Raw genomic sequence first — 19,436 nt, 5'->3', positions numbered from 1 at the left:
ACGTATATATGGACCCATCCTGCCTTGTGTCAGCTGTTCAGGCTAATGTTAGTTTTGTTATGGCTGGGAATGTTTGCATGGCATACTTAAGCCTCCATAATAACAATTGATTACTGTTTAAATGCCACATCCTACGTCAGTATTGTTGTTAACCATGTGCACATCTTTATGGCCAGTCTACCCATCTTCCAAAGGCTACTTCCAGTAGGATAACACAGTGTCACGAAGCACATGTCATCTCAAGCTGGTTCCACGTACGTTACAGTGAGTTGCGTGTACTGGAATGGCCTCAGTCACCAGATCTCAGATCTTTGGCATGTGGTGTAACTGGAGATTCACAACATGAATGTGCAGCTGACAAATCTGCAGCAACTGCGTGATGCTATCATGTCAACATGGACCAGGATCTCTATTACTTTCCAGCACCTTGTTGAATCAATGCTACGAAGAATTCAGGCTGTTCTGGGGGTGGGGAAGAGTGGGCCCAACCCTGTACCTAATAGTGGCCACTGTGTGTGTGTGTGTGTGTGTGTGTGTGTGTGTGTGTGTGTGTGTGTGTGTGTGTGTGTAATAAATTTATATTTTATACAGTGTATCAGTTTTCGCAATACTCTAGTTGGATAAGCGTTATGAATCTGTGTAGTACAGTGACAAAGGCGGCAGACTGCACTTATCATTTCTTCTATTTACAAGGTAACACTAAACATTTGTTAATTAACATTAAATATTTACTAATGCCTTAGGATAAGGGAATCAGAACACAGCTATATTCTTCTGGCAGTAAAATGGGAGTTCCTTTTTTAGTGGCTCTTTAAAGTGTGTGTACACATACAATGCTCTGCTGTGTATGCAGAGTTGCCGCCTGTGTGGTCAAGCAAGGCGTCTCCCCAATGGCTCTCCGTCAGGGTGTTGCTGCCTCTTCTCTCCTCCGTGGTGGCCCTAGCCTCCTCCCTCGCCCTCGTCTGCTACTGCGTTAGGAGGAGTAAGTGTTTTACATAGTTTTCCTCTAATGTTTAGTTTACAATATGTATTGGAGTTAGGCTAGAATGCCGCAATCCCGTGACTGGAACCATTCACAGCTTCACCCTATGAATCTGAAATAGGAACTAGATTATATTTCAGCCTATCCTAGACCTTGGCTATCATTATATTGTTTATGGCAAAAACACATTTCATTTTTTTTTTAGTCTACGTAAACCGACTTTAGTCGCAGATTTTGGCATGAATATAATTTTCCTTTTCAGAGACATCTCCGTCGGGAGGCAGCGAGGGAGATGCAGAGGGAGGAAGCGAGGGCACAGGGCGCAGCGCCAACACCGCCGCCCGCGACAACAAACACAACTTGGCGCAGCGCGAGCAATACTACGCCACCATCAGGAAAGCCGCGCCTAGGGACCAGCAGAGCGACCTCATACCCGGTGAGTGCCGGCATACCTCACCTACCACCAGTCTCTCCCCTCGTACAAGTATCCTCTCTCTCTGTGACTTGTGTCAAGTAGACTCTGTTCTTCCACTCGTCCAACATGACTGACGTCAGTGTTCCCTTATTCACTATTATCATCTGCGTCAGCAGCTCCGTCAGGAAGGTGCTCAAATAGATTATGATTCTGTTAGTATTTAAGCCAAGCCATAGACGTTGCTCCTGACTAAGATGGCACACTCCCTCCCTCCCAACAGAGAACGCTGAGGACATCTACCCGTACGCCACCTTCCAGCTACCCGACCCGGCGCCCCCAGATCCAAACCACATCCCCATGTACCCGATATACCAGACCCGCACTGACAAGGTCCGTACCCGAGTCTTACTGTATCATCTCCTTTGATAAACTGTGTGTTTACCTTGTGTGTTGTAATTTGTGTCCAGGTGTCTGCTAGTGAGAGACCGGTGAGCTCACTTTCAGTAAGATAGCTTGTCAAAAATTATTCCGTTTGATATATCTGTATACTCAACATATATATCCGTTTGATATATTTGTTGAGTATACCTGGTAAAGTGTATGGTAGTTATTATTGAAAGAATTGAGTGTAAGACCGAGAGTAGGATAGCAGATGAACAAGGAGGCTTCAGAAAGGATAGTGCGTATAGACCAAGTGTTTACAGTGAAACATGGGTGAACAGTATTTCGATAAGGGTAAAGATGTTTTTGTGGCATTTATGGATTTGGAAAAGGCGTATGACAGGGTGGATAAGGGGGGGGGCAATGTGGTAGATGTTACAAATGTGACGTAGGTTACTGAAAGCAGTGAAAAGCTTTTTACGAGGATAGTGAGGCTCAGGTTAGAGTATGTAGGAGAGAGGGAGATTTCCCAATAAAATTAGGACTTAGGCAAGGATGTGTGATGTCACCAAGGTAGTTCAATATATTTATAGATGGGGTTGTAAGAGGAATGCTCGGGTGTTGGCAAGAGGTTTGAGGTTAAAAGAAAAAGAATCTAACAAAGTGGGAGTTGTCACAGTTGCTCTTTGCTGATGACACTGCTTTTGGGAGATTCTGAAGAGAAGTTGCAGAGGTTGGTGGATGAGTTTGGTAGAGTATGTAAAACAAGAAAATTGAATATAGGAAAGAGCAAGGTGATAAAAATTAGGTTACGAAAGACTGGATATCTGGTTGGAGGGAGAAAATATGGAGGAGGTGAATGTATTCAGATATTTAGGAATGGACGTGTCAACAGATGAGTCTATGAAAGATGAGGTGAATCATAGAACTGACGAGGGGACAAAGGTGAGTGGTGCACTGAGGAGTCTGGAGACAACATTGTCCATGGGAGCAAAGAGGGTAATGTATAAGAGTATAGTTATACCAACGCTCTTATATAGGTGTTGAAGCATGAGTGGTGAATGTTGCAACATGGAAAATGTTGGTGTGAACATAATGCAGAGAATTCGTAGTTTGGAAATTAGGAGGAGGTGCGGGATTACTAACACTATTATCCAGAGGGCTGAGGAGGGTTTGTTAAGGTGGTTCGGACATGTAGAGAGGTTGGAACAAAATAGAATGACTTCGAGAGTGTATAAATCTGTAGCGGAGGGAAGGCAGGGTAGAGGTCAGCCTAGGAATGGTTGGAGAGAGGGACTAAAGGAGGCTTTGTGTGCGAGGGGCTTGGACTTCCAGCAAGCATGTTAGATAACGTGTTAGATAGCAAATGGAGACAAATGGTTTTTAGGACTTGACGTGCTGTTGGAGTGTGATCAGGGTAATATTCATGAGGGGATTCAGGGAAACCGGCAAGCCGGACTTGAGTCCTGGAGATGGGAAGTACAGTGCCTGCACTCTGAAGGACGGGTGTTAATGTTGCAGTTTTATAACTGTAGTGTAAGAGTGCCTTTGGCAAGACAGTGATAGAGTGAATGATGGTGAAAATTTTTCTTTTTCAGGCCACCCTGCCTTGGCGGGAAACGGTCGATATGTAATAAATATATATATATATATATATATATATATTTATATATATATATATATATATATATAACATAAGGAAGAAGGAACACTGCAGCAGGTCTACTGGCCCATTCGAGGCAGGCTCAAGTCTCCTACTGGCTTAAGCCAATGACCAAACCTAGTCAGGTCAGGTCACATTCACTTTAAAGAAGTAACACGGCATCAGACCTACTAGCACAAGCTAGTCAGGTCCAACTCACACTCACCCACACCCACTCTGTATTTTTCTAACCTATTTTTAAAACTACACAACGTTTTAGCTTCTATGACGATACTCGGTACCGTCATAGAAGCCAGTGTTTTCCTATATCCAAACCAGTGTTTTCCTATATCCTTCCTGAAACCTGATTTTTCCAACTTAAAACCATTGATGTGAATCCTGTCTTGATTAGATATTTTTAACACTCTGTTTACATCCCCTTTATTTATTCCTGTTTTCCATTAATACACCTCAATATTCCCCCAATTCTACACCTTTCTAGAGTGCAGATTCAGGGCCCTCAGTCTGTCCTCATAGGGAAGATTTCTGTTATATGGAATCAACTTTATCATCCTCCTTTGTACGTTTTCCAGTGCATTTATATCCATTCTGTAATATGGTGACCAAAACTGTGCAGCATAATCTAAGTGAGGTCTAACCAAAGATATATATAGTTGAAGAACCTGAGGACTCCTATTATTTATGCTACTTGATATAAAGCCAAGGATTCTTTTCACTTTATTGTTAACATTTATGCACTGTTGTCTTTGTTTTAGATTACTGCAACCAGACCTCCCATATCCTTTTCGCAATCAGTAATATTAAGATCTACATTATTTAGTTTATATATGGCATGGTTATCTTCCTGTCCAATGTTTTGAACTTTGCATTGTCTATATTAAACTGCATCTACCACTTCGCCGACCACTGCATCAATCTATTAAAATCTTCCCGGAGTGCTCTAATGTCCTCGTCTGAATGAATTCCACGACCTATTTTGGCGTCATCGGCAAACTTCTTTGTCACTACTTATTCCCTCATCTATGTCGTTTATGTAGATAGTGAACAACAACGGGCCCAACACTGACCCATGTGGAACACAGTTCGTGACGCTTCCCCACTCTGATTTCTCTCCATTTATGCAAACTCTCTGCTGCCTATCTGTCAACCATGCCTCTATCCAAGAAAAAATTTCTGCCAAGCCCTAGAAAGTTGAAGGAAGAGTATAATAGCCATAGAAGACAGGCAGCCTACAAGCACTGATAAAGTAATAACCTAGCAAACATAACGTTAGTGACTTGGTAATCAAAAATTCAGTGAGACTTCAATACAATATTACAGACTTTAAATTCTGAATATAGATATATCTGGTAATTGTTTTGGGAAATTTCCAAAAGAAAATGGGTCTATGGCCGATTCAAAAAAAGGGAGACACCTGTAATTTATCCAGAGGAAGACGTCTGTATTTTATGTCCCACCCAGCTCTTGAGCAGACAATGGTCTAACACAAAAAAGCAGGAAAACAGGTCATAATTCCTCACTGTGAAACTACAACACTTAAGACAAACCAAAACATTGATATAGGAATCTGGCTTCAGGTTATACAGGATAGCCTCAATTATAAATGAATCAAGTTTGAATAATCCGAAAATGCTGTTATATAATGAATATTTATCATGTCTTATAATTGCCGATTCTATAATATTTCTTTCCAGTCTTGAGGTACAAGGAACTAGGATTCTGGCTTCCTATCAGTTTGCAGGATTTCTGCATATGTTGAGCTCACTGACAAATTGCAAAATGTTAACATGTCAAATGATTTTATGCTAGTAAGTTTTGATGCTACGGCGTTGTTCACCCGAGTTTCTGTTACCAGTCTATTATCTGGGAGAAGAATTAGGTAAGTTCGCCGTGCCATTCGATAACACTATTATTGAGCAGATTTTTTGAGTAGTTGATTGAAAGTTTGAATTTGAAAGGCAATATTATGCTCAAAGGCAGGGAGTGGCTATGTGAAATCCATTAAACAATCTGCATATGGATTTTTTTTAGGCTAAGCTGATGAATGATATCCTGCCCTGTGAAGCCAAGTGGTTCGACATGTGGATGACAGCTTGTGTCTTTGGCCTAATGATATGTTCCCGAACACATTTTTACCCAGACTTGACGCTCTTGTTCCATCTATTAAACTCACCAGGGAGAAAAAAGTTCTGATCCATCGGATGTTCATATATGCATTACTACTCTAACCATGAAAAAAAGAGTAAAGAGGAGAGTCCCTCTCACTGTTTCTGAGAGCTTACCGAGTGTACAGCCCAGAGTTTCTTGATGAGAAAATTAGGAAAATCTTTGATATTGCTACAGAACTACGTTACCCTAAGGAGTCTGGGGAAACTGCTTTGCTGGCAGCTAGGAAAATGTTATAGGACTGAACCTAGAATAACCCCACAGATCAATAATGTGCTGGTTTTTCCCTACAATGAGAATTTATCTGTCCTGAATGCCCTAAAAAAATCGACATACAAGTGTTTTTTTAAGAATTCACAGACTTAAAAGTAATTTGATAAAGAATTCCACTGGCAGTGTTTACAGGATTGAATGTAATGGCTGCAACTTATCTTATGTGGGACATACTAGCAAACCTCTAGATGTCAGGGTAACATAACACAGATATTCAATACAAACAGTTCAGAAATCAAATGCGATATTCAGCCACAACCAGATTTGTAACAGTCCTGCAAATTGATCTTAAACCTGTCCTAGTTCCTTGTGGATGGAAAGAAGTATTTTAGAATCACCAATTATAAGACATTATAAACATTACATCATAATAGTTTAGGATTATTCAAACTTGATTCTTTTAAAACTGAGGCTATTGTACATAACCTGAAACCAGATTCCTATACAAATGCTTTGGACTATCTTAAGTTCGTAGCTATGCACCGAGGCATTATGGCTTGTTTTCCTGCTTGTGTTTGACCAGCAGTATCAGCTCAAGAGTTGGGTGGGATAGATAAACTACCTCTTCCTCTGGATAATCTATAGGTGTCTCCCTTGTGTTTTAAGTGAGTCGGTCGTAGACCCATTTTCTGAATATTATGAATTTTTTCTAAGACAATTGCCAGATATATCTGTATTCAGAATTCAAAGTCTTTTATATCGTATCGAAGTCTGACCGAATTTATTATAACTATCATGTCACTAATATTACGTTTTCTAGATCATAACTACATTATCAGTGCTTGTGGGCTGGCTGTCTTCTAATGCTGTAATACTCTGCTTTCATCTTTCTTGCGCTTGGCACTTACTGGTCTGCCTTCAGCAATTAGTCTATCTGGCGCCTCATTCGAGCTAGAAATTGTTCCCCTGAACTAATTTGCTTGGACTTCACACTTATTTTTGCAAAACGAAGGGCCTAGAGCTATCGTTCAACTCCCCCTATGTTTTTTTTTTTTACATCTTGTATTGCTTGTTCGCAATTCCGCATATATATATATAAATATATATATATATAAATTTATATAAGGTATATTATACGTTTGTATAGGATTAAATATTTTGTTAAACTAAAGGCACATCTTGGATGCTTTATAGCCACATGGGAGAGGCTGCTCATGGAGCAGATACTATATATTTGCTGAATCAACGTAGGTCTACAGTGATGAATTAGTCGTATTTATTAGTGTCTGCAAACACTGTGCACAAACCTATTGTGACTTAACGAGAGCCGTTCTCTGGTAATCGGACAATCAGCCACCATTAATGTTTCTCATTAGTCACATGGCAGCAGGTCAGACACGCACAGGAGGGCATTAACCCCGGCCTTGACACGCCCCGCAACTGAAAGGGGCCAGGACAAGAGGGAGAGAGGGACGGGGGTCTGAGGTATGGAGGTGGAGATGGTTCCTTGAAGATTGGGGGAACATGAGTGGTGGTGATGGGAAGAAACTGCATGATGTGTTATGAAGAAGGTAAACCTGTCTGTGGTGTTCAAAAGGGAAGATCTGTCTCTGGTGTTGGACAACAACTTCATATATTATCACCAGCAGCAACAGATCATCATGTATTTAATGGTATGGTTTATAGGTAGTGGGGGAGTTGTAATGGGGAATCCTTTGGGATCTATTTTGATCAATGCTTTCATTTTGAGGTCGAATGGTTAAATAAGTCTCCAGCGGAATTTAAATTATAATCGTAACTGAATGTTAAACCCACAAAGGTCATACAGCGAACTGAATTTAAAACATTATGATATCGACGATACTTTTCTAATATTTACATCACTCGACCATGTACCATTAGTCTTGCAGTATTTAAATTAAAAACACACTCACATGGAGTTCACGTCTGAAGTAGACAAATAGAACATTTTTTAATCACTTTTGTTAGCCATAATGATAATTTTAGCACTTCAGTGTATCGTAAACTAACAATGGCTTTACAAAATTCTCTTCGTTTGTATTCATGCAATATAAGCAAAATTTAATTTCCACTTGGACTTCTAGATTATTATTACAATCAAAACTAAGCGCTAATCCCACAAGGGTCATGCAGAGCTGCAGGGCAGGATGTGATCAAGATGAAATATGCAAAGATGAGAGCAGCAGCAGCAGCAGCAGCAGCGGCGGCGGCGGCGGCGGCGGCGGCGGCGGCGGCGGCGGCGGCGATCGGGAGCATGTAAGAGACAGTCAGTAAGGTTAGTGGGCAGCGCTAAAGAGGAAAATATAATCAAAGTTAGTGTGATAAAGCTGCCCATAACAAAAAGTCAGAGGGAATATGCGTCTGGACCTGAATTTATACGATAAAGAGAAACCTTACACAGGTAAACAACTGCATAAGTTACCACATCATACAGAACCAAAAATAACTGTTAAGAGCAGTTCTTTATTTCCAATAACATTCATAAATAAAAGTAGCTTTTCTTTAAAAAAAAATGAGCTAACAGAACTGTTAAAGAATTTTATCCCCAGGTTAGTGTGATAAAGCTGCCCATAACAAAAAGTCAGAGGGAATATGCGTCTGGACCTGAATTTATACGATAAAGAGAAACCTTACACAGGTAAACAACTGCATAAGTTACCACATCATACAGAACCAAAAATAACTGTTAAGAGCAGTTCTTTATTTCCAATAACATTCATAAATAAAAGTAGCTTTTCTTTAAAAAAAAATGAGCTAACAGAACTGTTAAAGAATTTTATCCCCAGGTGAGAGTTAAATTTAAGCCTAAATACACTATACAACGTCTCTTTACTAATAATAATAATCTTTATTTCTACAAGTACATAATAAAACTTAGACCTAGATGACATACTATATAGAAAGACCCTGATTATGCAGAGCATTTCGGGCAACTTAAGTTAATTTTGTCCCCCGGGATGTGACCCTTAACAGTCGGTTAAAACCGAGGTACCTACTTACTGCTTAGTGGACAGGGACAACAAGTGTCTTGAGTAAACACGGTCACTGTTTCCACTCGTACCGGGGATCAAACCAATGTCCTCACTGTAAGAGCTGAAAGTGCTACCAACAGTACTAAGGGTCACCAAAAATGTTATAGCTATGGAATTACAGTCGTCCTCAGTCTACAAATATAACTGTCATAGCTTTAATGCAATGTATATTGGTTAAACTCAACAGAAGGTCCGCATCTTTGAACACTTGGTCAGGTCTATTAGACAAAACAGGCAGTTAAATAAATCCTCATTTAATGTCATACACTAACACAGACCAACTATAGACATGGAAACATTCACCGTGTTGTCCAGTCTATCCAACACCAGTGAGGTGGCAACTTTAGTCTCTCTGCACCATTAAAGACACGTCTTCCCTGTGAAATAATGAACGCTCAGTAGTGCTACTTTATTTCTAGTTTTTATTTTTATTCTTTTTCTCTTTTAATTTGATGTTTAGCATATGTTTAGTTCTGGTTTTGTAGTTGATTTTCTTTGATTTTTCTTGTACAGTGCCTGATGGAGTGAGTTAACTCTGAAATTAGTCGTGAACAAATGTTTTAAGTAGCAGTGTTGGTTTTCAACTCCATTTCCCAAGGAACTCTTTAATCGCTCATACACATGACCGGTTTTACCTATTCGGCGCGACGTTATATATATATATATATATATATATATATATATATATATATATTAGTATCAGAAAGGGAAAGATCTGAACCCGTAAGACTCGTATATCCCTTTGGACCACACAGGGCTGGAGGGTTACACAGCAGGAAGTGGGTGGGTGAAATTCCTTTTGTCAACAGTAATTATCACAAAGGTTTTCTGTTGATTGGTGATCGCACTTTCTTTTGTGTAAGACAAGCACCCCAGGGTAACCCATGCTGGGGTACAGGAGTCGTGTGTGAGCGTGCTAATAAACACTCTACTTGAAGTCATTACTTGCTGGTTCACTAGTAGTGCACTCACTTAGTGGTCTCAGCTCCAACTTATAATTCAGTACAACACAAAGAAACTGTTGCCCTCGACAACCCCGTCCCCCCCCCACACACACACTTTAACATAGCCCCCCTTACACACACACACACACACACACACACACACACACACACACCGCTCAACGTTACTCTTCAGTACACCAGCAACAAATCTGCTGTCAAGATACCCAAGTGTTACACATGTGTCTTATTCATTAACAAAGCTGTACTATAAATTTGGTAAACAGCGTAAGGATGGGGGACCACACAGTGCCTGGGGAAATGAGAATCAATCAGGTTTGATTCAAGTAAAATGGAGTTCCAATGCCCTGAATCAAGAACCCTTCACCGTTGAACAATGTGGCGTGCTAAAAAAAAAAGTCAGCCCACCATCACGTAGAATTAATAGGTCACAACAGTACATTAACACTTCGTTCCCCCAACAGGTTGTGTACCGTATAATTTGCTCCGGATATCCATCAGGCAGATTAATGAAAAATATGGTTGGCGTGCTATTGAAATTCGGCTATTTACATATCGCTATCGGTAGCTACCCCCACCCCACCACCGTGTATATATTAATAAGCTATTGATCAGCAATCCTAAAATAAAAAATAAGTGCTGCTGCGCAAACGATAAATATTTTGGTGTGGTTTCTCCTTCAAACGACACAAAGTTAGGAAGTCACGTTTTAAGGTAAATCTGGAGCACACGGTAAGTCACAGCGACCGTGATGTCATAATAAACGCTATAGAACACTCTTCGAGCGTGTAGCAAGTCTTGAACGTAACGGAGCACGTTTCGAGCGATTATCTCGTCACGAATAATAATGCACCTTAGTAACATCCGGTCCTCGTCAACATCACAACGCACGTTGCCAGCAGTCGTCAGACGAGTCACAGCGCACGTCGCGTGCGAGTATTATATCATAAAGTAATAACGCTCGTTTCGAGCGTTTAGCATGTCAAAAAAACAAAACTATTGCAAGAGAAAGCGATGCGAGAATCGCCAAACTTTATTTTTACAATATCTTTTGAAGTTTTGATTCTGTATTCATGCTTAATGAAACAGTAAATTTTCTTTATTTGCTTTATTTGCGAGCATATTGAGAGGCCTTTGATGTACCCCGAGGCTGCCAGCTGGTTCCTCCTCTCTGATGTTCACACTTTGTACTTGCCTAGTTGAGCTTGTAGGAGTCGAGTCTCTGCTCCTGGTCTTTCCTGCCTTAACCTACAATCGACATACCCATTTGAACTTGTTAGGGTCGAGTTTCCTGTCCTATATTCCCCACTTCCCTTCTCTTATGTGTCTAAGGTTTCCTGATTTCTTGAAGAGAGAAGAATAAAGGCCTTTCTGTCTGATCTCTTGCCCTGCAGGGTCCAACTGAATGCAAATGTTCCGTTCCTGTACTGAAGGCGTGAACTTATGACATTACTGTCAGGTTTGTAATGCCTACACTGGAGACACCATTAAATGAGAAATCCTTATTGGCAGCTCGGTCCACTGGACTTGATGACATCATCATGTAATAAACTTAATAATTTTAAAGTAGCATCTGCAACACCTTATTTTACACAAATTTATATAGTAGTTACTTGTTTGAGTGACATCATATTAAATGCCAGTTTTGCCAACACGCAGGTTCAATAGGCTTCTGGCTGAGTAAAAGTGTGAATGGGGACAATTTCGAAATCTTCAGCATGAGCAATCACGTTACTTAGACACTACACAAATAACCCGGATACAGAAAAACCTTATGACGACATTTTGGTCCGACTTGGACCATTAACTGCAGTATTAGTTGTTCAGTCAAAACATGAAGGTTAGCGCCAGTAGACACTAACTCGGAACTCTCGTCAGTAGCATCACAAATAAATTTCATCTAATGTATATGTGATTCTCTACAGTGAGAGCGTACAGCGGGACACTTAGTGGCTATACAACAGTACACCCAAGGTACACTGGCAGCAGACCAGCGTGTGGGGAAGGTCTGGATCTCACCACCATGGTGATTGTTTAAGGATTTTCCTGACAACTCTCATGACAGTGGCGCAGCTACGGGATGGAGGGAGGAGGAGAGTTGAAGTTCTAACAGGACGAAAGCCCCTTCAAGATGACAATACTTTCTATTCGGTTAATGGCTAATTTTTCCACTGTATATTACCTACCAGTGATCACGAGAGCACGATAGTTTACTGTGTTTCACAAACACACTGAAAATCTTGGATAAAATGCGACTTGACAAAGATCCAAGATCCTGTAGAGCGAAACGTTGCCATAATAAAATGTTGCATTAGTTGCACTTGTCTCCTTTTACCTAACATATCTCCGGTAATTCTACCAACATTATATGAAAATCTTACGTTTTAAGAATCAATTTCTGGCTTAAGTAATCCCGGACGGAAATACTGGCTGCGCTGCTGCTGCACACACTTCCCAACACTTCACTCTCGCCCTCCACGATAATAATCAGGTCGTCTACATTAGTCACGCTCTCCAGAGGGTTATGCAAAAGGCTTCCACGTCTCTAAAGAAGACATTCTGGAAATCCTTTCAAAGAGCTTTTTCAACCTACCAAGGGATTATCCACATATCTTTCCGAAAAGGGATTTTTTTTTTTTAGGCTACTAAAGGAAGATCTGCAAGTCTCTCTCTCTCCCTCCCTTCAAGAAGTATCTTCTGGTGAGAGGATGGTGATACAAGACATTTAGAACTATTTGGAGTCAGTTTACGCTCACCTAACTGATTGCAGGAATCGATTCGCAGCTCCTGGCCAAGCCTCTTCACTAGTCGCTACTAGATCCACTCTCTCCCTGCTCCATGAGCTTTATCATACCTTTCCTTCTTAAAGCTATGTATAGATCCTACCTCCACCACTTCACTTCCCAGAGCGTTCCACTTCATGACAGCTCTGACTGAAGAAATACTTCCTAACATCCCTGTGACTCGTGTAAGTCTTCAACTTCCTATTGTGACCCCTTGTTGTTGTGTCCCATCTCTGAATAATCCTGTCCCTTTCCACCTTGTCAATAATTCCCGTGTGTGTTAGTTACCATTTGGTCCTAGGCACATGTCGATTAGACACTAGGCCTGTTGTATGTGCATGTGTGTGTGTGCGTGTGTGCGCGCGCGTGCGTGTGTGTGTGTGTGTGTGTGTGTGTGTGTGTGTGTGTGTGTGTGTGTGTGTGTGTGTGTGTGTGTGTCACATTATTTCGAAGCATTCCTGTATGTTGATTTCAAAAATCTATTTCCATCATAATTTATCAGTTTTAGTAAAAAATCAACTTGCCTTATTACATGTGCACCGGGTGACACCTTACTTTTTTTTATTCTTTAGTCATATTACCTGCCTAGTACCCACCCTGTGTATCACTCACTACCTCCACCAGTGCCCTACCTGCCTTTCTACTAGCCTGGTACTGGCCATGCACCTGTACCCACCACTCTACTACCCTGGTACTGGCCATGCGCCAGTCTCCACCACTCTACTAGCCTGATACTGGCCATGCGCCAGTCCCCACCATTCTACCAGCCTGATACTGGCCCTGCACCAGTCTCCACCACTTTACTAGCCTGATACTGGCCATGCGCCAGTCCCCACCATTCTACCAGCCTGATACTGGCCATGCGCCAGTCCCCACCATTCTACCAGCCTGATACTGGCCCTGCACCAGTCTCCACCACTTTACTAGCCTGATACTGGCCATGCGCCAGTCCCCACCATTCTACCAGCCTGATACTGGCCCTGCACCAGTCTCCACCACTTTACTAGCCTGATACTGGCCATGCGCCAGTCCCCACCATTCTACCAGCCTGATACTGGCCATGCGCCAGTCCCCACCACTCTATTAGCCTGGTACTGGCCATGCACCAGTCCCCACCACTCTACCAGCCTGATACTGGCCATGCGCCAGTCCCCACCATTCTACCAGCCTGATACTGGCCATGCGCCAGTCCCCACCATTCTACCAGCCTGATACTGGCCATGCGCCAGTCCCCACCATTCTACCAGCTTGATACTGGCCATGCACCAGTCCCCACCATTCTACCAGCCTGATACTGACCATGCGCCAGTCCCCACCATTCTACTAGCCTGATACTGGCCCTGCACCAGTCTCCACCACTCTACTAGCCTGATACTGGCCATACGCCAGTCCCCACCATTCTACCAGCCTGATACTGGCCATGCGCCAGTCCCCACCATTCTACCAGCCTGATACTGGCCATGCACCAGTCCCCACCATTCTACCAGCCTGATACTGGCCATGCGCCAGTCCCTACCATTCTACCAGCCTGATACTGGCCATGCGCCAGTCCCCACCATTCTACCAGCCTGATACTGGCCATGCGCCAGTCCCCACCATTCTACCAGCCTGATACTGGCCCTGCACCAGTCTCCACCACTTTACTAGCCTGATACTGGCCATGCGCCAGTCCCCACCATTCTACCAGCCTGATACTGGCCATGCGCCAGTCCCCACCACTCTATTAGCCTGGTACTGGCCATGCACCAGTCCCCACCACTCTACCAGCCTGATACTGGCCATGCGCCAGTCCCCACCATTCTACCAGCCTGATACTGGCCATGCGCCAGTCCCCACCATTCTACCAGCCTGATACTGGCCATGCGCCAGTCCCCACCATTCTACCAGCCTGATACTGGCCATGCACCAGTCCCCACCATTCTACCAGCCTGATACTGACCATGCGCCAGTCCCCACCATTCTACTAGCCTGATACTGGCCCTGCACCAGTCTCCACCACTCTACTAGCCTGATACTGGCCATACGCCAGTCCCCACCATTCTACCAGCCTGATACTGGCCATGCGCCAGTCCCCACCATTCTACCAGCCTGATACTGGCCATGCACCAGTCCCCACCATTCTACCAGCCTGATACTGGCCATGCGCCAGTCCCTACCATTCTACCAGCCTGATACTGGCCATGCGCCAGTCCCCACCATTCTACCAGCCTGATACTGGCCATGCGCCAGTCCCCACCATTCTACCAGCCTGATACTGGCCATGCACCAGTCCCCACCACTCTACTAGCCTGATACTGGCCATGCGCCAGTCCCCACCACTCTACTAGCCTGGTACTGGCCATGCACCAGTCCCCACCACTCTACTAGCCTGATACTGGCCATGCGCCAGTCCCCACCACTCTACTAGCCTGGTACTGGCCCTCCACCACCAGGGACATAAACAGTAGCCATGATCACCTGGAAGCCGGATATTATATAACCCAGCCGGGCGTGATTTATAGATTTGCTGCCAATATAGAAGCTATAAAAATCAATCGTTGTACAGTTTTCCATAATTAAGTTTGCAATGACTGAAACCCGCCAACCAGGTCAAAATTATTATTCCCTATCTTGAAATGATTGGAATCCGTAAATCAGTTCAAAATTAATCTCTGTGATTTGAGTAAATGTGATTCCTCTAAGTGAATAATTTTCTTTATAAATTATTGAGTAAATTGAGTAACTTACTGAATAACTTTATCAATTTAATAACTTCTAATTTCTTCATTACCTGTATGCTGTGACAGGTGTTGGGGAGAGGATGAGTAATGACAGGTGTGAGGGAGTATGTGTGTAATGACAGGCGAGTGTGTGAATAATGACAAGTGTGAGGGAGAGGTTGAGTAATGACAGGTGTGAGGGAGAGGTTGAGTAATGACAGGTGTGAGGGAGAGGTTGAGTAATGACAGGTGTGAGGGAGAGGTTGAGTAATGACAGGTGTGAGGGAGAGGTTGAGTAATGACAGATGTGAGGGAGAGGTTGAGTAATGACAGGTGTGAGGGAGAGGTTGAGTAATGACAGGTGTGAGGGAGAGGTTGAGTAATGACAGGTGTGAGGGAGAGGTTGAGTAATGACAGGTGTGAGGGAGAGGTTGAGTAATGACAGGTGTGAGGGAGAGGTTGAGTAATGACAGGTGTGAGGGAGAGGTTGAGTAATGACAGGTGTGAGGGAGAGGTTGAGTAATGACAGGTGTCAGGTTGAATAGCACTATATAGTTCCATAATATCTTTGAAACATTCCTCCATTTTTCTAGTATGGAATGATTATATATTTTATACTTTTTTCCAAGACAGGATTGTGGCCGGAGCAACTAGTTAGCCAGACTGTGTTGTGTCCTCAGCAGGTGACGTGACTTAACTGTCAGGTCTCGTGCTGTCTGCCTCACCCATACACCACCCAGCCTTCTTGACGCCTGGTTTATAATACATTGTACCTCTTGGCTGTTATTGCCCTTCACATTATGCTCACGTTTCTTCTCTCCCTCTTCTTGCCTTTGCTTACACCCTCCCTTTCCTTCTCTCCTCGCGCTTGCCCTTTTCCCTCTTCTATCCTCTCCGCCTTGTGAATGGCTTTATAGAATTCCTGGTGGATTAATTTCCCAAACATAATCAACTATAGGATACGAACATTTAGTGAATTAATCAGACTGTTAATAAATATTGTAAATTGGAGTTCAGTGAATACTATTTTGCACTGTATTTTGGAATGGCTATGGGCAATTCTTTGAAATAAGAAGATTCTTTGAAATAAGCCACTCCTGGCTGCGCTGATGCTGCTTACACCACTTCATTCGCATCGTTTCCGCTCACACTCGCCTTACACATTGAGTTCTGAGGTTAGATCCCCGGTATGAGTGGAAACATTTTGACGTGTTTCCTTAAGACACCTGCTGTCCCTGTTCACCTAGCAGCAATAGGTACCTGGGTGTTAGCCGACTGGTGTGGGTCGCATCCTGGGTACATAACCTAAATTGGCCGAAATGCTCTGCATAGCCAGTGGCTATGTTCAGTTACATAAGAACATAAGAAAGAAGGAACACTGCAACAGGCCTACTGACCCATGAGGAGCACAGGTAACTGAATTACGCTGTATGACCCACAAGGGTCATACAGCGTAATCATGAATAAAATAGAGATTTTCCTAGTTTTCCTAAGTGTTCCTGGGAACATTATCTTGGCAAGGTGTATCTGATCCCATTTTTAATTATGATAACTAATTTCAGTTATTACAGTAATCCTTCAACTTGCATTTAACTTCATCAGAGATTAGTTTTTTTTTTTCTGAGCGTAATAACACCTTTGTTATTCAGAGTTAGTTACCCGCTCGTCTCCATGCTCTGGCCTGGCTTAAATATTTATGATTCAGAAAAAGAGGTTTGTTAATTGAGAGCTGCATCAGGGTTCCTCGTGAAGCAGTTTGTTACTAGATAATACACTATAGTTCTTAATCTAAATAAATTAAAAATAGTTCTCAGCAGTTAACCTCAGTGCGGACCTCGCAGTCATACTCTCTCTCCACCTCTCTCTCTCTCTCTCTCTCTCTCTCTCTCTCTCTCTCTCTCTCTCTCTCTCTCTCTCTCTCTCTCTCTCTCTCTCTCTCTCTCTCAGCGCTGTATATTATTATTATAATCAAAAACAAGCGCTAAGCCACAAGGGCTATACAGCGCTGCAGGGTAGGAAAGGAAGCGAGGGTATTGGGCGGCGGAAGGGGGGAGGGGCGATCAGTAGGTTACAGAAAACAGCTGGGCAGGGGATAGTGCAGGGTAGAGGGTAGCAAGAGATCGAGGTAGAAAGGGCTGAAGGTATCATCAGAGTTTGTGAAGTAAGTCAGTTGTCAAAAAGTCATTGAGAGTGTCCGGATGAAATGTGGGTCCATCAGCGAGAAGGGAAATTAAAGAGAGAGAAGCGGAGTGAAGACGTTGGAGGTAAATTCTGTGTGCTCGTTGATAAAGTGGGCACTCTAACAGAATGTGGCTGACCGATAATGGGACCTGACAATTCTCACAGAGAGGAGCCGGGCGCCTCTCCATAAGATATCCATGAGTAAGACGAGTATGGCCAATGCGGAGACGGGAGAGAGTAGTCTCCCAACCTCAGCACTGGTGACAACAAGACGGCCAGTAACGTATACTCGGTTTAATAGATTGAAGTTTGTTACCGAGCATAGTAGACCAACGTTGTTGCCAACGGGTGTGAAGGTGGGTAGCTATTGCAGCAAAATAGTCCGTAAATGGAACACCTCTATATGAAACTGGTAGGTCATGTACTGCTGACCGCGCAGCAGTGTCTGCCTGTTCATTGCCCTGTATGTCAACATGACCAGCGACCCAACATAAAACAATATCTTTATGCTTTGTAGATGAATGGTTCAGAGAACCGACATGTTGATAAATTAGACACATTTGCAACTCTTGGGTATCGTTATTGAGGAAACGTTTCGCCACACAGTGGCTTCATCAGTCCATACATAGGAGAAACTTGAAGAACAGGAGGAGAATGAGGTAATCAGTCCTTCAACCTTGAGTCGATGTGTTAAGTCCATCAATCTAAAATAGAATACGGCATATGAGCGGAGAAGCAGCTTATGAACCGTATGGCAGGAGAGGTGCAGCAGTCATAGGTGGTGTCACATTTGTCCAATGTGGAAGTAGGTTGTGCCCAAGAATTAGGCTTGCCTAATTCTTGGGCAAGGGACGATAGTGGGAGGCTTCATGTCCCGTAGTACCCGGTTTTCGGAAAGGGAGAACAATGGCAGATTTCCACAGCTGTGGAAGAACTCCTTGTTATCAAATAAGATTGAAAAGGCATAATAGGACTGCAGGGGCTGACGTAAATGTTGTAGCATACGAATATGAATGTCGTCGGGCCCAGCTGCCGATGATCGGTAAGCTGAGAGTGTTGCCTCCAGTTCCTGAAGTGTTAAAGGCACATTATACTGTTCTTCTCTGAGAGAAGAAAAGTCCAAGGGTGCTAACTCTCTGGCAGACTTTGAGGAAAGAAATGAGGGGCATAGATGGAGCCCCCTGAGAAATACGGACCAGATGATTGCCAATTTCATTGGCAACATCTAGTGGGTTTGCTATATCAACAACAGCAACCCGCAGAACAGGAGCCGGGTCAGGAGAATATTTACCACTCAGTTTTTGTACTTTTTTCAGACTGCACTCATAGAGGAAGCAGAGGTGATGGTGGAGACATAATCTCGCCAGCAAGTGCGTTTAGCATCACGGATGACACGGCGAGTGATCGCACGCTTCTGCTTAAAATCAAGAAGTCTTTCCGTGGTTCTATTGTACCGGTACCTGCCCCACGAAGCGCGTTTCAAACGTACTGCACGAGCACAAGCAGGAGACCACCAAAGCACGCATTTCTGAGAATGCCTGCCCGAAGTTTGGGGTATAGGAGGCCTGGTCACAGACCGGGCCGCGGGGGCGTTGACCCCCGAAACTCTCTCCAGGTATAGAATGAGAAGCTGCGGTTAAAACGGAGGACGAGAAGAGGTGTAAAAGCTCATCAATGGAGGACGAAGAACGAACCTCACTAAAAACAGTTAGTTGTGAGTAAAGGTTCCAATTTGCCTGATCAAATTGCCAGCGTGGGTTACGAAGAGGTGGTGAATAAACCATACCACGGGCGGGATTGAACCCGCTGTCAGAGAGTCTCAAAACTCCAGAGAGGGCGGCCGGATATCCGCCACAAGGCATACCTCCTTCGGCCACCACCCCCGGAATCCAAAAAGTGACTTCCAGAGATACACCCGTCGCCCGAAAGACACCCAAA

The 19,436-nt window shown here is 43.3% G+C and overlaps 1 protein-coding gene across 1 annotated transcript in view; it reads left to right on the top strand.

Moving 5' to 3' along the window:
* Window positions 1-19,436, top strand: part of LOC138853786 (cell adhesion molecule Dscam2-like) — a 122,516-nt gene that overhangs the window by 41,822 nt on the left and 61,258 nt on the right. The window contains exons 9-11 of the mRNA XM_070092577.1: window positions 854-982; window positions 1,245-1,418; window positions 1,678-1,787. Coding sequence (XP_069948678.1) covers window positions 854-982; window positions 1,245-1,418; window positions 1,678-1,787 — 413 coding nt within the window. The remainder of the gene's footprint in view (window positions 1-853; window positions 983-1,244; window positions 1,419-1,677; window positions 1,788-19,436) is intronic.

Source organism: Cherax quadricarinatus, chromosome 40 (genome assembly GCF_038502225.1).
Source record: "Cherax quadricarinatus isolate ZL_2023a chromosome 40, ASM3850222v1, whole genome shotgun sequence".
Taxonomy (NCBI): Eukaryota; Metazoa; Arthropoda; class Malacostraca; order Decapoda; family Parastacidae; genus Cherax; species Cherax quadricarinatus.
This window is presented reverse-complemented; position numbering and strand designations above follow the sequence as displayed.